Below are 20,217 nucleotides of genomic sequence, written 5' to 3'. Positions count from 1 at the left end.
AGGTGTTTTGTTCCCTCTTTCTTTCTCATCTCAATGCCACAGCTCTGATTTGCTCTTTATCAAAGGTTTGTGCATTTTAAAATGCTGTCAAGCATCAAAATTAAATGCTTCAGAGCACTAATGATATCCTTGTGATTAAGGGTTTTGCCATCGCAGTGATGCAAAGAACTCCGGCGTTAATATTAATTGCTTTCTTCCACAATCCACCGAAGGGAGGGAAGAATTTCTTCTCGGAGCTTCACACCACCTATGGTACCACACACCGCTGAGTAAATTTGTTCTTTACTATTGTCACGTTATAGTTCTCAACAGCCCACTTGTGCTTTCATATACACAAGGCCTCCTCGGCCCTACATTCAAGCAGCGGGGTTAGCCCTCTGCTATTTTTTAGGGAAGAATCATTAAAAGACTCAATGCCCATCTACTCTCCCTGGATACTTCACCAATGTTGTAAGAAACTGGCTCTGTACCCACAGCTTTTAGCTGCTTATCATTAATCCACATAGGCACATTTTCACCTAATCAACATGGGAAATTGTTTTCAAAACAAACAAACAAAAGGTATAGAAAAACTTGATTTTTCCAAAATTGATATGGAATTATTTTCCTAGTTAACAAAAAGGCATAGAACCAAATTTTCAATTAAAGCCTTTAGAAGACTCTGAATTAAACGAAGTTCATTTATATTTAAATATGGAATTACTAATATTAATTAAGCTTATACTTCAAATGTATGAGGGATGCATTCTTTTCATGAAGTGATTTCCAAGGTCAGTAGAGAGCCTATTTTAAATGAATACTATAAAATAAAGCAGGGCACTGTAACACTTAACGAAGGACACAACAGACCCCTGTTTCCAGCGATTTTCCGAATCTGGTTTTGGGACACTAACAATGCTTTAACTAAGTGATCCAAGAATTAGACTTTACAAAGCATTTAACTCAGACTTTACTTATTTTTCCAGAGAAATGGGTGGCAGGTTATTTTAGACAACTCCTTTACAGAGAGCTATTCTCCACATTTTAATGGCTTTTTCTTTTTTTTTTTTTTTGCCAGGGAAGATTTGCTCTAAGCTAACATCTATTGCCAATCTTCCTCCTTCCAAGCCCCCCACCCCAAAGCTCCAGTACATAGTTGTGTATAGTTGTAAATTCTTCTGGTTCTTCTATGTGAGCTGCTGCCACAGCACGGCTACTGACAGATGAGGGGTGTGGTCCTGCAGCCAGGAACTGAACCTGGGCCACTGAAGTGGAGTGTGCCAAACTTTAATCACTAGGCCATCAGGGCTGGCTCCGCACATTTTAAATAACGGAATTTGATGTTATTCTCAGCCTTCATGTTAAGTGGTTCGTACAAGGAAGTTGAAGGTGTCAGATTGGTCTCTGCGGCTAACAGTCCAAAGACGTGTGCTCCCTTCTCATAAATAACTGTTTCTGTGATGGAGCTGCACGAAGTCTATGTTCTAGATCCCTTTGCACGCGGGCTGGTTCATGTGACTGAGTTCTTGGCACTGGAATGTGGGTTGAAGTGATTACTCCTCTTCTGGATCAGATGCATAAATAGTTCCTTTAAGACCCTCCATCGTCTCTAACCCACAATCTTCCAGCTGGATGTTGGTGCCCAGGCCCATCTTGGATTGGAAGCCCTCCACTGACCCTCCCCTCATCACCACCAACTGGATGCAACTTGTGCAAGAAATAATTTTCTATTGCGTTAACCTACTAACTGAGATTTGGAGTTTCAGCAGGTACCCAGTCAGGCAAAGTGCAGCCATTCAGCAAAGAAGAGGCATTTTCACTTAAGAACATTTTCATATAATAACTAACTAAAATAAAGTGTAGTAGGATTGTGGCCAACAGAAGATTGTGCTGTGGTTTAAAGGTGCGTGGATGGCCTTCGGGCTCCCTCTTAAAAACTCCAGCTCCCAGGCATGCACCACGAGCAGATACCCACTCACTTGTGAGAGACTGGGGAGGGCAGGCCTAAGGTCAGCCATGCCGGGCACACGCTGTGCAGCTATGCGGGGACACAATCACAGCCACAGGTCTTCCAACAGTGAATGAAGTCCGCAGAATCACAAAGTACTGAGCTAAAAGATTCCACTGGGCTTGTTTTAATACTAAATGAGAAAAGACAGTGGGGTTCTTAAAATGGTTCGGTTGAGTTCTTTTTAGAAAAGAGTTAGTTTAGTCTTCATTGCATAGTTAGCTAACATAGTTGAAGACTTGGGCCATGTAAATCAGAGCTAAACAGAGAAAAATGGTTAAACGAGCAATAAGATGCTCTTGGCCCCCTCTGCAAGACACTTTCACACACTTGACATCATTTAATCCTATAACTCTCTGAAGTAGTTGCAATTAGCACCTTTGATTTCATATTTGAAACTGCAGCACAAAGAAATTAAATAATTTGACTGAAGCTGTAACATGAGATTTTAAACCCACGTCTGCCTGACTCAAAAGTATGTGATCCTCCCACCATATCACGTCTGTACAAACACACACACTGAACTAGCCTTTATTGAGTAACTACTATGTGCCACGTATTATTTTAAATCTCTTACATGAATTAATTCATATAATCTTCACAAAACCCCTATGAAGCAGGTGCTAGTATTATTCGCATTTTATAGGTTAGGAAAATAAGCTACAGAGGGTTTTGAATTACAAGGTTGAATTCAGAAGTCAGGTGCGAGAGAGACCACATTTTCAACCACGGATCTATAAAAAGCCTCTGGTCTCTCCTTCATTCACTGGTAAGAAATTAGAGACTTGAGGGTTAAACGGCTTGCTCTCCCACAGCATCAGCAGCATCAGTGACAGAGCAAATCTCAGGGCTGCTGTTCGCTAGGTACAGAGCTACTCAGGTATATTTTTGGTTGCCAGAAATCCAGAGGTAAATTAGACACGACCCCTGTTCACAGACAAACCTTAAAGTTTTTGGTGATGAATCACTTCATAGTAGAACTTCCTGAAGAGCCTAAAAGAGAATCACCTAAAACCTAAAATTTCAAATACAAAACAAAATAATAGTATTTGGAGCTAGAGGAGTGGTAGGGGGCGCAAGGCAAGCTTCTGGAAGGTCGGCAATGTTCTATTCTTTCACCTGGCTGATGCTCATACAAGCGTTTGCTTTGGGATAGTTCATTGACTATACTCTCGTGTCCACTTTTCTGTATGTGTATATATTTCACAATAAAAAGGTTAGAAAACAAAGAAAACTGTGAATTAAGAGTATTAAAGATGGAATACTAAAATTTATATTAGAAAGACCATTCACAATTTTTAATTAACCCTCTGAGTAAAGATCTAAAGGTATCATGAAAGAGCTAAGTTTTTCCAAATGAGGGCTGTTAGAACTATTTAATCGTTATGCTTAATACCCGAGCTTTACAGATTCGAAACTCTGTAGCAAAGAAAATGCATTACTTCAATGCCTGTTTCACTTCTCAAAATAACTACTATCTTGAACTGGCGTTACTACAGGTATAGCCGTACCATTAGTTGCAGAATTGCAAGTGAGGGACGGCTCACCTTGAAACCAAGGCCCACGTCCCCCGGAATTAACTGGGGATGGCTTACGGGGCACCCGAGTGTCTCCAATGCAGTTCAAGTGTGTCTTCTGTTTCGTCTGAGAGTTGCTTGTTTTACTTTCTATTTGCTTACTAAGAAATTTGTTGGCAGGTTCTGACAAGGATAGACCAACACTTGAAAACAGAAACATGGCAGGCTTCAGTGCGTATTTCCTGTTAAATAAGAATGCCAGTTTGAGGCAAACAGGAATGCAAGTCCTCCACTGGAAGGCAATTTATAAGAATTTGCCTGAGCAAGACAACTGTTTTAAGAGAAGAGAACAGGGTGAACGCTGGCAACAATAGAAAAAGTAAGCAAATCTTCTTTTTCTCTGAGTGCCTCTAGGTAAATGCATCTTCTCATTGTGCCTCAGTATGTTGAAAAGTATCTAGTATAAATGCTTAGTTGAAATTATTTTATACGTGTCTTGGTTTGACAGGACAAAGAGCTCTGGGCAGAGTGAGCCCCTCCATCACCCACAATGCCCCCCAAAAGTAATCTGGAATACGGAGGATGGCGTAAAGGAAAGATTCTCTTCTATTGAGCAGAAATACAGTATAGAGAGCAGAAAAGGATTAGCTGCTGTGAGCCAAGGCTTCAGTTCCTTTAGCTGTCAGCTCCACTGAAGAGCTTCAGGCATTCCAAATCTGGAAAATAAAAGCTGTGCTGGGGACTTCAGTTTCTCTTTGTTGCTCAGACAGCTGCTAATCGTCCTGCTGTGTTAGGAACCAATGAGACAATGCTGGAACATTTAGCTTTCTGACATCCGAAGCATCTAGATCCCTCCCCAATTAAAGATGTATTAATCACAGAGACTCTAAAAGCCAGGATGATAGATGCACCCAGTAAATCTCTGCTCTTGCCTTTTACTTTCCAAGCTCAGGTTTCTTCATTTATAAGCAGAAATGCTTAAAAGCCTACTCCAGAAACTGACCAATAAATACCCTTGTTCATTATTTTATATCAGATGCTTGACGATTTCCTACCCCTAAGAAGCCTCTCAGAAAGAGGTAAGACATTGATCATTCTGCTAAAAGAGCCTGTCTGCTTCAATAAATAGATCCACTGTGGCTGTTGTCATCTTGACTTTTTAAATGTGATAACTAATTCGGGAGTATGGCATTGCCATTTGCTACAGGGACATCCAAATCATCTATGTAGCTAAAAAAAAATGCTATTAGATAAACCTAGGAAACTTCAGGGGACAAATATTCATAATACTAACACTGATAATACTAATAGTCTCCTCCAAGACAGGCCAGATCACCCTCAGGTCATGGCCCTGAGTAAGAGTGAATAAATGGTAGCTTATTCTGGATTCCGATACCTGGAACAACAGAAAAGAGTATGCATTGGATGAAGCCCCTTGAATTCCATGCTTTGAAATTTACATTTCTTCCTTATATACAAGGATGTCTTCATAGAGGCATCTCATCACTATAATACTAAATGAAAAGCTTCAACACATGAGGCTCATGTAACCTCAGAAAAGAAGCATTAGCTATTCTGAGTTATTGGAAATCTTTTGAAATTAGATTCTTATTTTTTATTGCTGAGGCTAACGGAACTCATGAGAGACAAGTGCAATATTTGCAAGATGCCAGGTTGGTGCCAGCTCAAGGCACTGAATTCCTTGGCTTTCAATGGAGCCTGAATAGATCATGAATAACTCCTTTCCCATCACCGTCACACTGACGGTCCACTGTCTTCCAAGTTGAAAGACTAGGAAGTCAATTAGTGTCACTTATGATGTGAACACCTGTCGACTAAGACCTGGACTGAGACCAATTCTATTACCATAGCACTCAATGGCTGCCAGATGGTCAGGCCTTGGACCACTTATGATGTAGTCCAGATTCAAGAAGGTGACCTAAAGACAGAAAGGTCCAGAGTCCCATTAGTCATCTTCTGAGCCATCCAATTCCCCATCATATATACTTGGAACGGGATACTTATTTTTCCTAATGGTCATTTAAAAGACCACATGAGCTGCTCAAAAAAAAGTCATGGTGACCAGAAATTGAGGATATGAGTCCCATAAATGGTAAGCATGCTCACTGACCACTGTCATTTTTATCTCTGAAACTACTTTTTAGTAGTTCATTTTTCTTTCTCTTATTGTATTTTGAAACACGTAGGCAGAATAGAGAAAAAAAACTGAAATGAAAAATATCTGACAAAGAATAAACTGGAGCATGAAATTACAGGCTACAGATTATCATTGACAGAGTGAGAAGGGCAGAGGAAATATTTCAATACAGTTTTAGTGGCAAATCTATGTGTTATATGCTCCTCAGTCCAAATGTTGCTTGGCTTAAAGAGAAGTGATGGCAAAGGATAATAAAGTAGAACATTATGAGTGAAAAAAAAGAGAGAGAGAGAGAAATAAGAAGACCAACCAGTGAAGTACTGAGACGCTCCAATTTATTCCCAGTTTGGTTTCACTGCATGGAAGTCTCGGGAAAATTCTGAACACAGGGCAGCAAAATATTCAGAGGACAATAAGCATAAACCATAGAATGTTGAGAAGCTGGTTTTCAGTACTACCTCAGGAAGCCTTCCTTTCACTTGTAGCCAAATCTTTCCCATTCAGTTTCTTGCTTGCTATGTAGACAAGCAGAAAGAAGTGACTGGTTAAGTGGAGGGAAGAGAAGTAGAGAGCTTTGGGTTCAATTACAACCAGCACATTTTGAAAACGCTTCAAATACAAATGGTCACCACATGCTATGTTCTCAAAAAATGTGGCCACTAAATGATATTCCTGTAGCCCTCATATTTGAAACTCTATCTTTTTGGCAATTCTCTTAAAAGCTATGATAGAGGTTAGGAAAAGGAGCACAATTTATGAGATGGGATTTCAAACTTGGGAATTTGCAACCGTAGAATTAATTTTTTTTATTTTATTTTGGGGTATCTGCCAGAAGCTAAATTGTATGTGCCAGATAGTTTAAACTCCTACAGGCATTGTAAGACCCAGGCTGAAACAACTGAGCTATTAAATTTTAAAATAGTATTAAGGCCAATAGATGTCTCCAACTGGATCTGTGCTTAAGAAATCAAGATGACTTTTGTAGTCATAAAAAATAACAAAGAATGTATTAGGAAAGCTGTAACTGTTTTAGGACTTGACTTCTTTTCTTTTCTTTTCTTAACTAGGAGGTTCCCAGCATCTCCCTGGGGCCTCTCTTTAACACAACTTGCTGAAGTGTGAAATTCAGTATTACTGGCTCCACCCAGGAGTCAATCTGTAAATACCGGAAGGATCTCATTAGAAAAACATCACACCTCAAAATAGTCCCACAGCATGATCTCTAAGAAAGACATTGGAGCAGGACTCCAGCACACTATGGGCAGTTTTATGAAAGTGATTTCGTGTGTGTTCTGAAATAAGAAGGGAGAAAGACGTGGAGAGAAAGAGAAAAAAAAGCCATCATCCAAAGTAGACATACAGTCAAGGTTACACCCTTGAAGAGTAACAGTGAGATTTAAAGGGCAAGAATTCTCATCCATCATTCTCCACAAACAATACTTTTATATTATATAAAGATTCCTTAAAAATATTACAAGCCTCTTAGAGCCACATCTGAATTAGCTGACTGCTCAGCATTGGTATCTACAATGAGGGCTGTGAACACAACTTAGGCTTTTAAAATTCTATGAGCCCTGTTCCCGGTTACAAGAAGACACTTAATTTCACAGGATGCGATTCTGCTATATTTGGACTCCTCACTTTCAGTGGAAAACAAAGCAACAGGAACCACTATACATACTGCAATGACAACCCCACCCTATTTTAAATGGGGAGAAATGAGATGATGTTAGCTCCAAGGATTCCCAAGACTCACAAAGCATCCTCCAAGAGTTTCCTAAAATCATGCTCTCCGAGAGCCCTGTGGGATCAGGATCAGATTCAGCTGGTTTCAACGCAAGCAAAGGCTCCACGAGAAACTCTTAGGATCATCCGCAAATTTCAGAGGAAAAAACAAAAGTCCTTGATTATCTTGGTGGGTGGAAGGAACACATGATTAACTTTTCAGCTAGTTTCATATTCAAAATCTTTGGCCTGTTTATACGTGTGCCCCTGCCTTTAATAAAAGAAAATGGAGGAAACTGTGCTCTCATCCACCTTCACACTCATTATGCTCAAAATACACACTTACTATGCCAAAAAAAAAAAAAAAAAATAGGGTTGATTTGGAAGGCTGATTTACAGCTTGGAATATGCTATCTAGACAACACCAAGTCTCCCGGGAGCCATTGTGAGCCTGCTTCCTTCAGTGTTTGTTCTAATGGATGGATGTTACCCAGGCTTGTTACACACCGTGAACCTGTTGGTGCTAGGGCCCCATTTAGCACCCACTGAGAAGCTGAAGCTACATATTTAAGTCTTGTTTGTATGCACATTTCACCAACAAAAGTTTCCTACATAAGAATTTTTTTAAATTATCTACCCCACAGCTCTCATCAAAGAGGCATTTTTTTGATGGAGGACCAAAGCGCCCAAGAAATCCATGTACGTAGATTGTCCTTTGGAAGATGCCGGGCAAAAAGAAGTAGCCATGCTTCCTCTTCTTCTCTCCCTTTTTCCCTTCCAAGAGCAGTAGCAAAATAGGACAACTATTTCAAATCACTGTCATTTGACTCATAAGAGATTTTAGATAGATTGCGTTTTAGAAAGTAGCCCTTGTGCTTTGTCATAACAAGAACCAAAAGTTGTAGGAGATCCACAATAGAGTTCCTTTAGGGTGGGCTGACCGATTTATCAGAATAGAGAAAGAAAGTTTAATATAAGAGTTGTCTCTTCAGCCAGGTGCCTATATTGGCAGCCATTTTGCTGACTGTTCAGCCAGATTCCCATAGAACTCTGGGTATGGACTTTTCACACGTGGGATCAAATCATTAGTGACATTTCCCAGTGAACGCCATGGTGTTCACTAGGCAAGTGACCACACTGACGTCTGGTACCATCTCTCTTTTTCTGTTATTGCAGTGTTGGGGGAACCCTTGGAAACTTTTTCTTTCTTCTGGTACAGACAAGGGAGGAAAAAGCTTGTGTGTGTGCACGCATGTGTGCATGTGCATTAGGGATGAAAGGTGGACACTGGGGAAGACATTAAATAAAGGAGATATTTTTAATACTGATGGATAGAGCTAAGGCTTGCTTATCTTGATAGATTAAAATGTAAAACCTAAAAGAACCCTCACAAATCTTTACCTCAAGACAACATATGGAATGCTCTCCTATTGCACACCCACGTGAAAACAGCACACCAACACTGAGATTCAGAGAGGTCTCTGTATATTGGGGTGACATGGACAGGCATTTTAATTAGTTCCTGTAGATTTAAGATCTCTCAATGTAGGATTAGTCCTGCAACATGGCTCTTTGGTTTTCCCCATGTTTAAAGGAAAAAACTCTTTAAAGACATCAGCAGGTGATTAACGGAAGATTTGATAAAGTTTCTCTCGATCTTTTTATTGATGCTCAATTGCAAACTGGACTCCTCTGAGGAGACAGTAATTAATTTAGCCAGTTGGAGTGACAACTAGACAATTTAGACACCCATCTAAAACCTTTGCTAGCGCTGCACTGTTCATTTCTCATCTCAGACAGACGCTTATTTTTCAAATCTCTTGATGGCTTCTCCAGAGGGTGCAAAAGTTGGCACTAGTGTTTGAAGTAACAAGCACAACACTGAGCAATGAGAACCGAAGCAGTATTGGACTGGCAAGTGTCGAGGGTAAGTGCTGGTGAATGGATTTCCCTTCTCACAAATGAACATGTGCATATTTATGTAGGAGTGAAAGGAAGGGAATCAGGAAAAATAGTATGCTCAGTCCTGGGTCTATAAATAAAACTTTCATTTTCTTAGAGTGAAATATTCACATCTTAAAAAATAAAATGCCACCCAGTTTTCACTTAGATGCAATAATTACCTCTAGGCTCTATAGACATTCTGTTTGTCTACGCTGCTCAGTCAACCTTGAAGCTGGATAATTTAGTAGGTTCTTTTGGAAGGCGTTGAGTTTTTTCTCCTCACCAGGACTTGTGGCACCCACCCTGAATACAAATTCATAGACCCCGGTGCCACACACAAGAGGCTATACCATTGTATATCTACTGGTTTATTTTATTCTTAATTACGATCATAATTAGTGAGTATGCTCAATAATTATAGAGGTGGCAATATTCATAGAAATGAAATTATTTTCAGTATAAAGTTAGAATAAAGAAACTGTTCCCCTTTTTTTTTAAAAAAAAATTATACTTCATGTTTTAAAGTGTATATTTCCTAGGCATTATGAACTAAACCGGGAGCCCATGGCTGGATGGCTGTTAATGAGAAAACCACGGCTTGGCTTCTCTGAAGCCCATTGTGTGCTTATTCGGGCCTCTAGTTACTCAGGCACAGAAAGGACTCTCCAACCAGCTTCCATTCTAGAGGCCCTAACGATTACACACCAACAGCTGAGGATGTGCAAACAAGCTTTCAGCCAAATAGCCCAATGGATTGCTTTACAATTTGTCTGAAGGATTTATAAATGTGTCTTTAGAAAGATTTCTGACTTACAGATTCCACTAGTTTCATTACATGTTTTTCCTTTAAATTTCTTAGGAGTGAAAAAAAAGTAAAATGATTTACTAGAGATCAAAGGCAAAAAGAAAATCAGTTTGGTGAGGGGACAATGGAAAAGAGCAGAGCATATGATTACTTAAAAAGAAAACTGCTGCCAGCATCTAGAAACCACACAACAGTGCTAGGAATGCATGCTTTTCAGAGAACGGGAATACTGCCTTCTCAGGATAGTCAAGTATGGTCGACATTACACATTGAAAGCTGAGTGCCATTGGGAAAAGATTTGCGGTACAAGAAAGCAAAGGCATGTTTGAAATCTTAATTATTTTTGTGAAATCTTGTTTACATGGTCAAAACCCTTAAAAAAGAAGGGATCTTGCCAAATATCAAAACTGTTTCAAATGTGAGATTAACCTAAGTGTTAATCTACTACATCCTTTGCTGGGGCAGTTTGCAACAAATCACACCAGCATTTCAGCATCTTCTCAACCTCCTTTCTTTTTAAAAAAAAAAAAATTTTTAAAGATTGGCACCTGAGCTAACAACTGTTGCCAACCTTTTTTTTTTCTGCTTTTTCTCCCAAAATCTCCCCAGTACATAGTTGTATATTTTAGTTGTGGGTCCTTCTAGTTGTGGCATGTGGGACGCCACCTTAGCATGGCCTGATGAGGGGTGCCATGTCCACACCCAGGATCTGAACCAGCAAAACCCTGGGCCGCCAAAGTGGAACGCTTGAACTTAAGCACCGGGCCACAGGGCTGGCCCCTCAACCTCCTTTCTGACTGGTCCTCCTTCTTAATTTAGTTCTCCAGAGCAGGGATTGGCAAACTTTTTCTGTAAAGAGTGAGATGGGTAACATGTTCGCTGTGTAGACCATTCAGTCTGTTGAAGCCATTCAACTCTGTGTTGCTCCGTGAAAGCAGTCTAGACAATACAGGAACAAACGAGCAGGACTTCTTGCAATAAAACTTCTTTATGGACACTGAAATTTGCAATTTATATAATTTCCAAATGTCACAAAATATCATTCTCCCTTTGTTTATCATCATGCCCTGGATAATGACGTTTTGGACAATGATGGACCACATATATGATGGTGGTCCCATAAGACTAGTACCATATAGCCTAGGTGTGTAATAGGCTATACCATCTAAGTTTGTGTAAGCACACTCTATGGTGTTCACACAATGATGAACTTGCCTAATGATGGATTTTTCTGAAAATATCTCAGTTGTTAAGCTATGCATGACTGTATTTTCAACTCTTTCAAAATGGAGAAGCCATTCTTAGTGGGCTGTACGACACCAGGTGGAGGATCAAGATTTGGTTCCTGGGCCATGGTTTGCCAACCCCTGCTCCAGGGTACTAACAGAAGCCAGATATTCATGCCTCAAAAATATCATGAGAGCTTCTTTTTTCCCCCTTCCTTTTCAAGCTTACAGAAAAGCCTTGGTCCTGGTCACATCTCATCTGAGTTTAGTATTCCATTATCATTCTCAAAATCAGGAGTGTGCTCTTTTCTTGTTAATTTGATCTTGAACCTCACTTCAGGCCTGCTCCAGCGCTGTCCCTTACACCTATCTATGGGCAAGAACCATTCCAGTGTGACCCTGCACTTCAGTGCCTTTCATATCAGGCCAAGCTGGACTGGACTTCCTGATAGCTCTCCTTGCTTCCTATTCATTTCCACTCTTAGGCATAATTACCCGATAGTCCCCTTACCTGACAACTACATTGATTTCAATCTAATCAGAGGCAGAACTTTATATGCTGAAGCTAAAGAAGGTTGCATGGGCCCCTTCCAAAGCTCTGTTCTTCATTTGATATTTGTAATTTTGTAAGGTTCTTTTTTGAAATCACACAAAAATCATCTAAGCTTCAGACCCCACAAAACCTGGCGCCACCATGCCTAGCGCACATTATCTAACTCAATTGCTCTAAGATGTTTCCCTTTCTCCCACCAGCTCCTTGAAGCTTTCCTTTTGCTATCTAGAAGACAGGTAGCAATTATACCCAGTGGGGATGAGAATTCCCACCGTTCTCCATTATCCCACTCAAATAACATAATATGTCTAATTAAAAGATGGCAGAGAAAGAGAGAATGGGAACTTACCAGTTGAGTAATAAAAGACAGTATGCCTCTTGCACTTAGTTATTTTCTTTTCTCTACTCATTATTTTGGTTTTATTAACTTTATCACTATTTGACAAAGAGAGTTCACTGGCTGTTTTTACTGTAAATAAATGTGTTAATCAATAAACCAGTATTAAATATCTACTATCTGCTGTGCAGTGGCATTACAATGAGGTGTCCTGTGACTTTATCGCTGGTGTGGTGTTTTCTTGTGGTTTTCTTTATTGTCCTTCCTAGAGAACAAGGCCAGTCTAGCAAGCAGCAACGGGGATTCTTCGCAAGGGGCCCCAGAGAGCCTTTTATGATGGCTTGTCCTCCGAGAACAGTGCTTGGGGCATCATGTTCCCAGCATGGATCAGGGGAACCAAGCAAAGATAGTTGGTGATGGAACTCTTAGGAGATGGACATTGCTCTGAAGTCACAGACCTGTTTTTTAAGTATATCACTAGAGCAGAATTTCTCAATCTTGGTGCCATGGATGGACATTTCGGACCAGGTAATTCTTTGCTGTGGGACACTGTCCTGAGCATCATAGGATGTTTAGCAGCATCCCTGGTCTTTGCCCACTGCATGCAATAGCACTTCCCCTCCTCCCAGTTACAACAACCAAAAACATCTCCAGACAAATGTCGGGGGAGGGGCATGGGACAACTATATAAGAGGGACAGCTAGTTTACTGTTTTGTCCTTTAAAGTGAATATCTTGGAGAGGTGGAGAGGTGGCAGGATTCAGCCTCATTCTGATAATTCTGCTGAAGCAGTTTTTGGAATTTTTTCCTCTTGTGGAATTGCCTTTAGAGCCAGTTTCAGAACATCCTGGGGAAATAAGTGCTACTTCTTCATGCTCATGGCTCATGGCTATATTCTTGGCATCACAGAATTTTAAAACTGGCGATCTTAGAGATTAGCTAGGTTCAAATAATTACTTGATCCAGGGAATATGTGAACTCCTCCAAACTCAGTGTGGAAGATTTTTGTCACTGGAACGCTATAGCTGTGATAAAGAGAGGCTGGCACGTGTATTTCATTGTAAAGCGTCTAAAAGAGTATTACATGCAAAATAAAAATAAAAAGTGATATCATCATCCCAGGTACAATCTGGGCTTAGTAGAGAATAACACACAAAAGAGTTCATAATGATTTAAAATAAAGAGCCTAGAGTATGGTCCAGCCCCATAGCCTGAAGCCAGGGGTGAGAAGTTTGGGGGGTGTACAGCGAAAACTGGCTCAGTGATATTAAGATCTACTGCTGGCTGCCATCGCAGCATTTTTAGCAAAAGTGTTCACAGTTCCGTTGCTTGGCCGGGAAAACCTTGTTTCATTTATACAGCATTTCTCTCTCCTGTGACACATCCTGTATTCATTTGCCTGAGATGGTCCACTTAAGTAAAAGTGATCCGAAGGAAAGCCATCTAGTAAACAAACCAGCTGGCAGTCTGCTTATTCATTTTTCATAAACATCAGAACCATCTCCTCCCAAACAAAGGCCAGAACAGTTGCGAGAGGATGGAAGATGGAGGAGGGGACACAGCAGTTTTCGAGAGAAGCACATTTTGTTCCCTTTGGACTGCAAGGTAGCAAAGTAACTGTAAGGAGAAGTTCCATTTTCCCTGTCTGATGCTCTCCTACGGGGCGACTTCAGTTGGAGCTCCTCACCCACCCCGTCTTCTCACCTCTCCTTCGTTGCCCTTGGCTTAGGGGTAGGGGTGACATCTCATGCAGAGAATTCGGGAGAAGTACTATGTTCTTGGCTCAACTCTCTGTGCTGTCTCGTACCTGTCTACCTGCACAGAGCATCATTTGGGCAACTTTAGCAGCTCACACTTTACCCTTGTGGGAAGCCTACAGTCAGCCAGCTGCTCTATATTGTCTCTGGGTGACACTGTGCAAGTGTCCTTAGAACCAGTCCTTTTGGCCACACATATAACGCTCACATCCTTCCACCAGCTGATCAGCAATAAAGCTGACACCCTGAGTTCCCTTTGTCTTGTCTTCTGTGTCAATTGGGTTTAAACTCAGGAGGAGAGGCAAAGGGTGTTATCAGCCCCTAAAGAAGCCAAGAGTAAGATCTGGGCTAAAACGGTTTAAATGACCATGTGAGAACACTGGCCCATTCACACCACATTCCACAACTAAGCCCAGTTAAACTTTCCCCTCCATGTCCAGATCCTCACAGTGTCTGCTCTCAGAGATGGGCAGAAGGCCCAACTGAACGTATACATAAATGCTACCAATTATCTAATAATTTTATATGAAAGCAACTTTGTCCTTTCAAGACCAGAGCTCTCCCTGGTTTCAAGTCCTGGCTGACATTGGCTTGAGTGAGTCATTTTCCTCTCCTAGAGGTGTTCAACCATGAAAGGCTCAGAGGCAGCGACGAAAAGACCAGGAATTCCAGGAGGTTTTGTGTTAGTTTCTTTTTAAATATATTATCGATGAGAGAAAGAACCCCATGAAAACAAAGCAAAACTGACGAGCCAGGAAACTTTGTGGCCTCCAGGTGGTAGATGCTAACATTCATCCTTTCTGTGTATTCCTTATAGAGTGAGACTTCATGGCCTATAGAGGTCCCTTAGGAATTTAATTTAATGAAATGATAGGAACGGCTGCAATTAGGACATAATTGTGTATATGTAAATATGCTTAGGGGAGCTTTGATAGTTTCTGGTTGCTACATTCACCCAGAATTTTGGCCTACATTATTAATTTGCACTACTATGAAGAAAAGGTTTGTTAATCAAAGATAAACTACCCCGATGATTTTGAATTAGTGAGCTCCAAATTATGGTAGGATAATGAGGCTGCGCCGTGCACACATACAACTCTCTGCTAAGCAAAAGCTTTCTGGCTGGCCACATAGGAGGTCTCCTTATTGAAAGATTTATTTTTAATTTGAACAGCTTCCCAGCATTACCCTTCATGAAAATTAAAACAGGGAGCTGGAATTTTGTCCCATTCAACAAATCTCCTGGCAGGTCTGCTTGCCGTGGCAGAGAAAACCTCACTGTGTCAGAGGAATTCCCTGTCCACCATTTTCCTGGATCTGAAAGAATTCCACCTACATTTTTAATAAAACTTTGACTTTTTCCCTCCCTCTCTCCTAATGTTTTTGCACATTTTCCTCTTTTGGAGGATTGTTAGCCTATCTTCTTTGCACTTCTTTTCCTTCTGTCTGGGTAAGGGTTGACATAATCCCTTGGCTTGAATCCCTAAGTTTACAGAGTCATAGAATTCTCTGCCACAGAAGTCTGGGGGAGCCAAGCCTGTCCTCAGCATGTCTCCCAGAGGCGAGTCTCCACCAAAGAGAATGACTTCACCTTGTACAGCTGAGGCCTCGAAAGCTCCATTTCCAGTTTTAATTGAGTTAAGAACACAAAGTAGTGATGTGTTTGAGGACAGCCAAGAAGGTACAACGAGGCTGAACCTAAGAATATTGATGGGATTGTAAACCAGATTCTCCAGGGCGTGCAGAGGTTGCTCTTGTTGGCTCCTCCTAACTCAGAAACAACAGTGGCACCAATGTGTTTCCCTGGATCTTTGTGCAATGGTTCCACTGCATTCTTCCAAATGAGACTAATAAAAAGCTGGCAATCAGAGAGTACTTGTGATGCTTTCAAAACCTCCTAAATCATACTAGTCTTCGTAGAAAACTAAAACTGAATACCCCTAACAGTGTGCACAACCTAAAAGTGCAGAAACAAAAGACAAAAGCATAACCAGATGATCTGTTCACACTACATATTTTAAAAGACTGGTCACATTTGTACAAGTGAAGTTGCTTTCCAGTAGGATTTGCCATTCTAGCTCCAGTTCAAAATCTTTCCCAAGTCTTAACTTTTTATTTATTCTAGAGAGTTCAGGGAAAAGTGGAAAAATAACAGCTTTGATTGGGACGCTGGAATAGTTCTCACTATAGGATCAATTAGCACAGATATATTTTACTTAACTATTGAACACACTTACTGAAACATTCATTTAAGAGAAAAGTGCAGTAAGAGGTTAGATAGGATTGTTGGCAATTTATAATCCTTTTCCGATGAAGTTTGTTGTTCTTAAAAGCCTCACAAAAGGATAAACCACAGTCCTTTTTTCCTGCTCCCCTTTAACTCTCCAGAAATAAATAACAGGGAGCCGGCAATGTGAAACATGTGGTGGAAATCCAGAATGGAAAATTAGCGTGGAAATTTTTTCAGGGGGGGAACAGGAATGAGTGGGCCAGGAGCTGGAGCCTAGAAATCTAGATTCTGACTTGCACTTTAAAATGTCTGATATTTAGGATTTTGTGACAATTCTGCAATTAACTTCCCAGAAGCACTTCATGTACAGAACATGTTTTCTGGTCATCCGAATTAGAAGAGAAAAATGATGTAGGAAATGGGGTAAATTAACTCTCCTCCCCCACAGGTCAATTGTGGATTCAATTATGAAAGTGGTTACAAACGTAGTATGTGTTTTGAGGAAAATTTTGTCCGTCGCACAGTTAAAGCTGCCTTTGTAAAGCAATCCTTGTTCACAGATTTACATGATGATTCTATACAGATCTACATCAATTATTTTTACAATTTTGAAATAAAAAACAAGATTAAAACTATAACTGCTAATGCTTTTGTTGGAAAGGACAGCAAATACTCATATAGCACTCCGTATGGTAAAAATCAATTTTATAATCCTAAATGACCTGTAAATGCTCTGATGTCCAACCGCGGACTTTATGACTAACACGGCTGATATGAATGTCTTACAAGAGAAGTCCAGCATGGAGTGACCCAGCTCAGTAAACTATTATCTTCTTTCAATCAGACATTGTCTTAGTCTTCGTTTTTCTCCACCACCTAATATAGGGTGTACCATGCAGTTGATGTCCAAGAAAATATTTGCTGATTGAATAAACGTCCTTCTAAGTGTCTTTTGCATTATAACACAGCTCACAGGTTAATTAGACCCATATGATTCTACCTCAATTGTAGAATTGAACTTTAATATCATTCATGGATATCAAGATGAGCCCTTTCTTTATGTACATTTAGATCATATAATAAATGGATCTGATCCCTACCTGCTTGGTTAGTTGTCACGGTGACGGACACTGATTGGTCCGGGCTGGGGTTATACTTGGACACTCCATTCACTGCCCAGATTTCAAATGTGTAATTGGTATGAGCCAGGAGGTCGGTGATGGAGACTTTGGTGGTCTTCAGGCCATTCTGCTGTGGGGTATAGTGGACTCCACTTCCGCAGGGCCGGCACTTGCTGGAATCGCCGGCTCCACATTTCTTGCATACCACGTTGTAGGAGATGTCCTGGCGGCCACCCGTGTTCTGAGGACTGCTCCATTCCAAGTTCACAGAAGTCTCATTGACATTTGAAATCAAGTTGAGGGGAGCAGACGGTGGGCCTAGAGAAAGAAAAAAACATATTGTCATACTGAGAACTAAAACTATCCTCTTGCAGCTATAGAAAATAAGGTGGGCCTATTCGGCAAAGAAAGCAAAAAGTGAATCAAGCCAACAAAAAGATCTTTGAAAACAACAATATGATAGAAGGCTGTATATGTTAGTGTCATTCTCACTCCTGTGCAAAGAAACGCAGCATCGACTGCCACTCTGAGATGTGAAACATCTTTACAGCAAATGGGCTCCAAGCCCAGTCTTTCTCTCTGAAGTGGCAGGAAAATATCATAATTTACCTAGTCTTAATCTTATCATCTGAAAAATGGGTATACAAATGTGTTTCTAGTTCCCAGGGCTGTTGTGGGCCTCTGGTAAATTAATAGTTGTATACCACTTTTGAAGATAAATGACGACTCTTAAGTACAGTGTGTCATCAATATGGAATAAGATTAACTGAATTCTATAGATACGCCTCTTCAGTTCAGCATGGCAGTTGAGGGTTAAGCTGTTTATGGCTAATTAGTAGGAACTGGTTTAACCGGGTTGCAGACATGTCAAAAGTACAGCTGTTGAGAGATTTCAGCTCAAGGCAGGGGTTGTACAAAGGCTCCCAGGATCCCAGGCCCCATGTCTTGCCCTTCAACTGACCAGGGCCGCATCAGGTCCTTTTTAAGCACGCTCATCCCCACTGACATCAAAGAGTTTCAAGATAGGAATGGTGGTGGTGGCTGTCTTGAACCAGAACAGCTGCTCACAAACAACATAGTGGTTGGTTTAAAAATAATAATAATAAATAAGACTATAGAACCATAATGAACTTTCTTGCTTCTTGCTGTAGGTTCGTCTTTATATGCCAAGAAGTTGGGACACAAACTGCCATGGCGGGGGAAGAGTCAAAGTGGGAGACACGGGGTGGGGACAGGGGTAGAATTTCCTGGTCTGAGCTGGTCCCCAAGGTTTAAAAGACACCTGCCCAAAATAACCAAAACAAAAAGTGACAAATGTTGGAGAGGTTGTAGAGAAAAAGGAACCCTCATACACTGTCGGTGGGAATGCAAACTAGTGCAGCCACTATGGAAAACAGTATGGAGATTTCTCAAAAAATTAAAAATAGAAATACCCTATGACCCAGCCATCCCACTACTGGGTATCTATCCAAAGAACTTGAAATCAGCAATTCCAAAAGTCCCATGCAGCCTTATGTTTATCGCAGCATTATTTACAATAGCCAAGATGTGGAAGCAACCTAAGTTCCCATCAACTGATGACTGGATAAAGAAGGTATGGTATATATATACAATGGAATACTACTCAGCCATGAAAAAGGATAAAATCCTCCCATTCACAACAACATGGATGGACCTTCAGGGTATTGTGTTAAGTAAAATAAGACAGATAGAGAAAAACGAACTCTGTATGACTCCACTCATAGGTGGAAGTTAAACATAGAGACAAAGAGAACTGATTGGTGGCTACCAGAGGAAAAGGGGGGTGAGGGGAGGGCACAAAGGGTGAAGTGGTGCACCTACAACATGACTGACAATAATGTACAACTGATATTTCACAAGGTTGTAAACTATCATAATCTTAATAAAAAGTAAAAAAAAAAAAAGACGCCTGCCACAGTTTAATGAAAAATATTTACTCAGTGTGACACTTAGAAAGCTCTCTCTTTTCCTTCCTCTTTCCCATGTCAGTCTTCCAAGAAAAGAGCCAAAGTGAGTTTTAATGAAAATTTGAAGTTTCTTGCTCATCATAGCTATTCTACTTCTAATTTATTTGTAATGATGGCTTTGAAGGAAATTTGTTCATGTTCCTGAGGAAAAGGAAGTTAGCTGGAGGCTTCCACGGGCTTGGGAGCAGCTTGATCTAGTCAATCATGATGGAATGTACTATTCCAAAGTAGCCATTGAGAGAGAATTAGAAGAGAAAACCTACAGATAAGGAGTCATATTGAAAATTTATGACTTAGTTCATGCTGATGAATGGCTATAGGATTTTGGTGGTAATTTTGAAAAGGAGTAATTCACTTTCCTTTTCTCTTTATACAGCTTAATTGAAGACTTTATTTTAACAAGGTAAGCAGGTCCTCCCAATCTCCTCTTGAGACTAATTACCGACAACCTCTTTTAGTGTGAAGAACTGTTCCCCATGCTGTGAACCCTAAAGCAGAAATTGTTGTGAAATTTGTGTTACAGGTAAGATTACCCCACAGAAGTCCCCAGAAGGAAAATATAAATGTCTTCCTTGTTTAGATTTCAAATTTGTATTTATGAACATTAGCACAGTGACTGGAAAATAATTGGGTCAAATAAGTGGTTTTTGAATAAATGAATAGAACTATTTAAAATCGCAGACTCCTAGAACCAGAGAGGATGTTAAAGATCATTTGGTCAAACTGCCTCATTTTAGAGATGAGAAAATTGAGATCCAGAAAGTGGGTCTAGTAATACTGAAAGTTCGTGCAATCTAGGGACAGAATTTAAAGTCCATATGTACTTAGTCCCACTCTTGGGTTATTTCTGCCCTACCATGTGGTCCCCA

The 20,217-nt window shown here is 40.4% G+C and overlaps 1 protein-coding gene across 2 annotated transcripts in view; it reads right to left on the bottom strand.

Moving 5' to 3' along the window:
* EPHA4 (EPH receptor A4) overlaps positions 1–20,217 on the bottom strand; it is a 138,042-nt gene that overhangs the window by 40,814 nt on the left and 77,011 nt on the right. For both annotated transcript variants that reach the window (XM_014843255.3, XM_014843256.3), the window contains exon 5: positions 17,340–17,678. In XM_014843255.3, coding sequence (XP_014698741.3) covers positions 17,340–17,678 — 339 coding nt within the window. The remainder of the gene's footprint in view (positions 1–17,339; positions 17,679–20,217) is intronic.

Source organism: Equus asinus, chromosome 19 (genome assembly GCF_041296235.1).
Source record: "Equus asinus isolate D_3611 breed Donkey chromosome 19, EquAss-T2T_v2, whole genome shotgun sequence".
NCBI lineage: Eukaryota > Metazoa > Chordata > Mammalia > Perissodactyla > Equidae > Equus > Equus asinus.
This window is presented reverse-complemented; position numbering and strand designations above follow the sequence as displayed.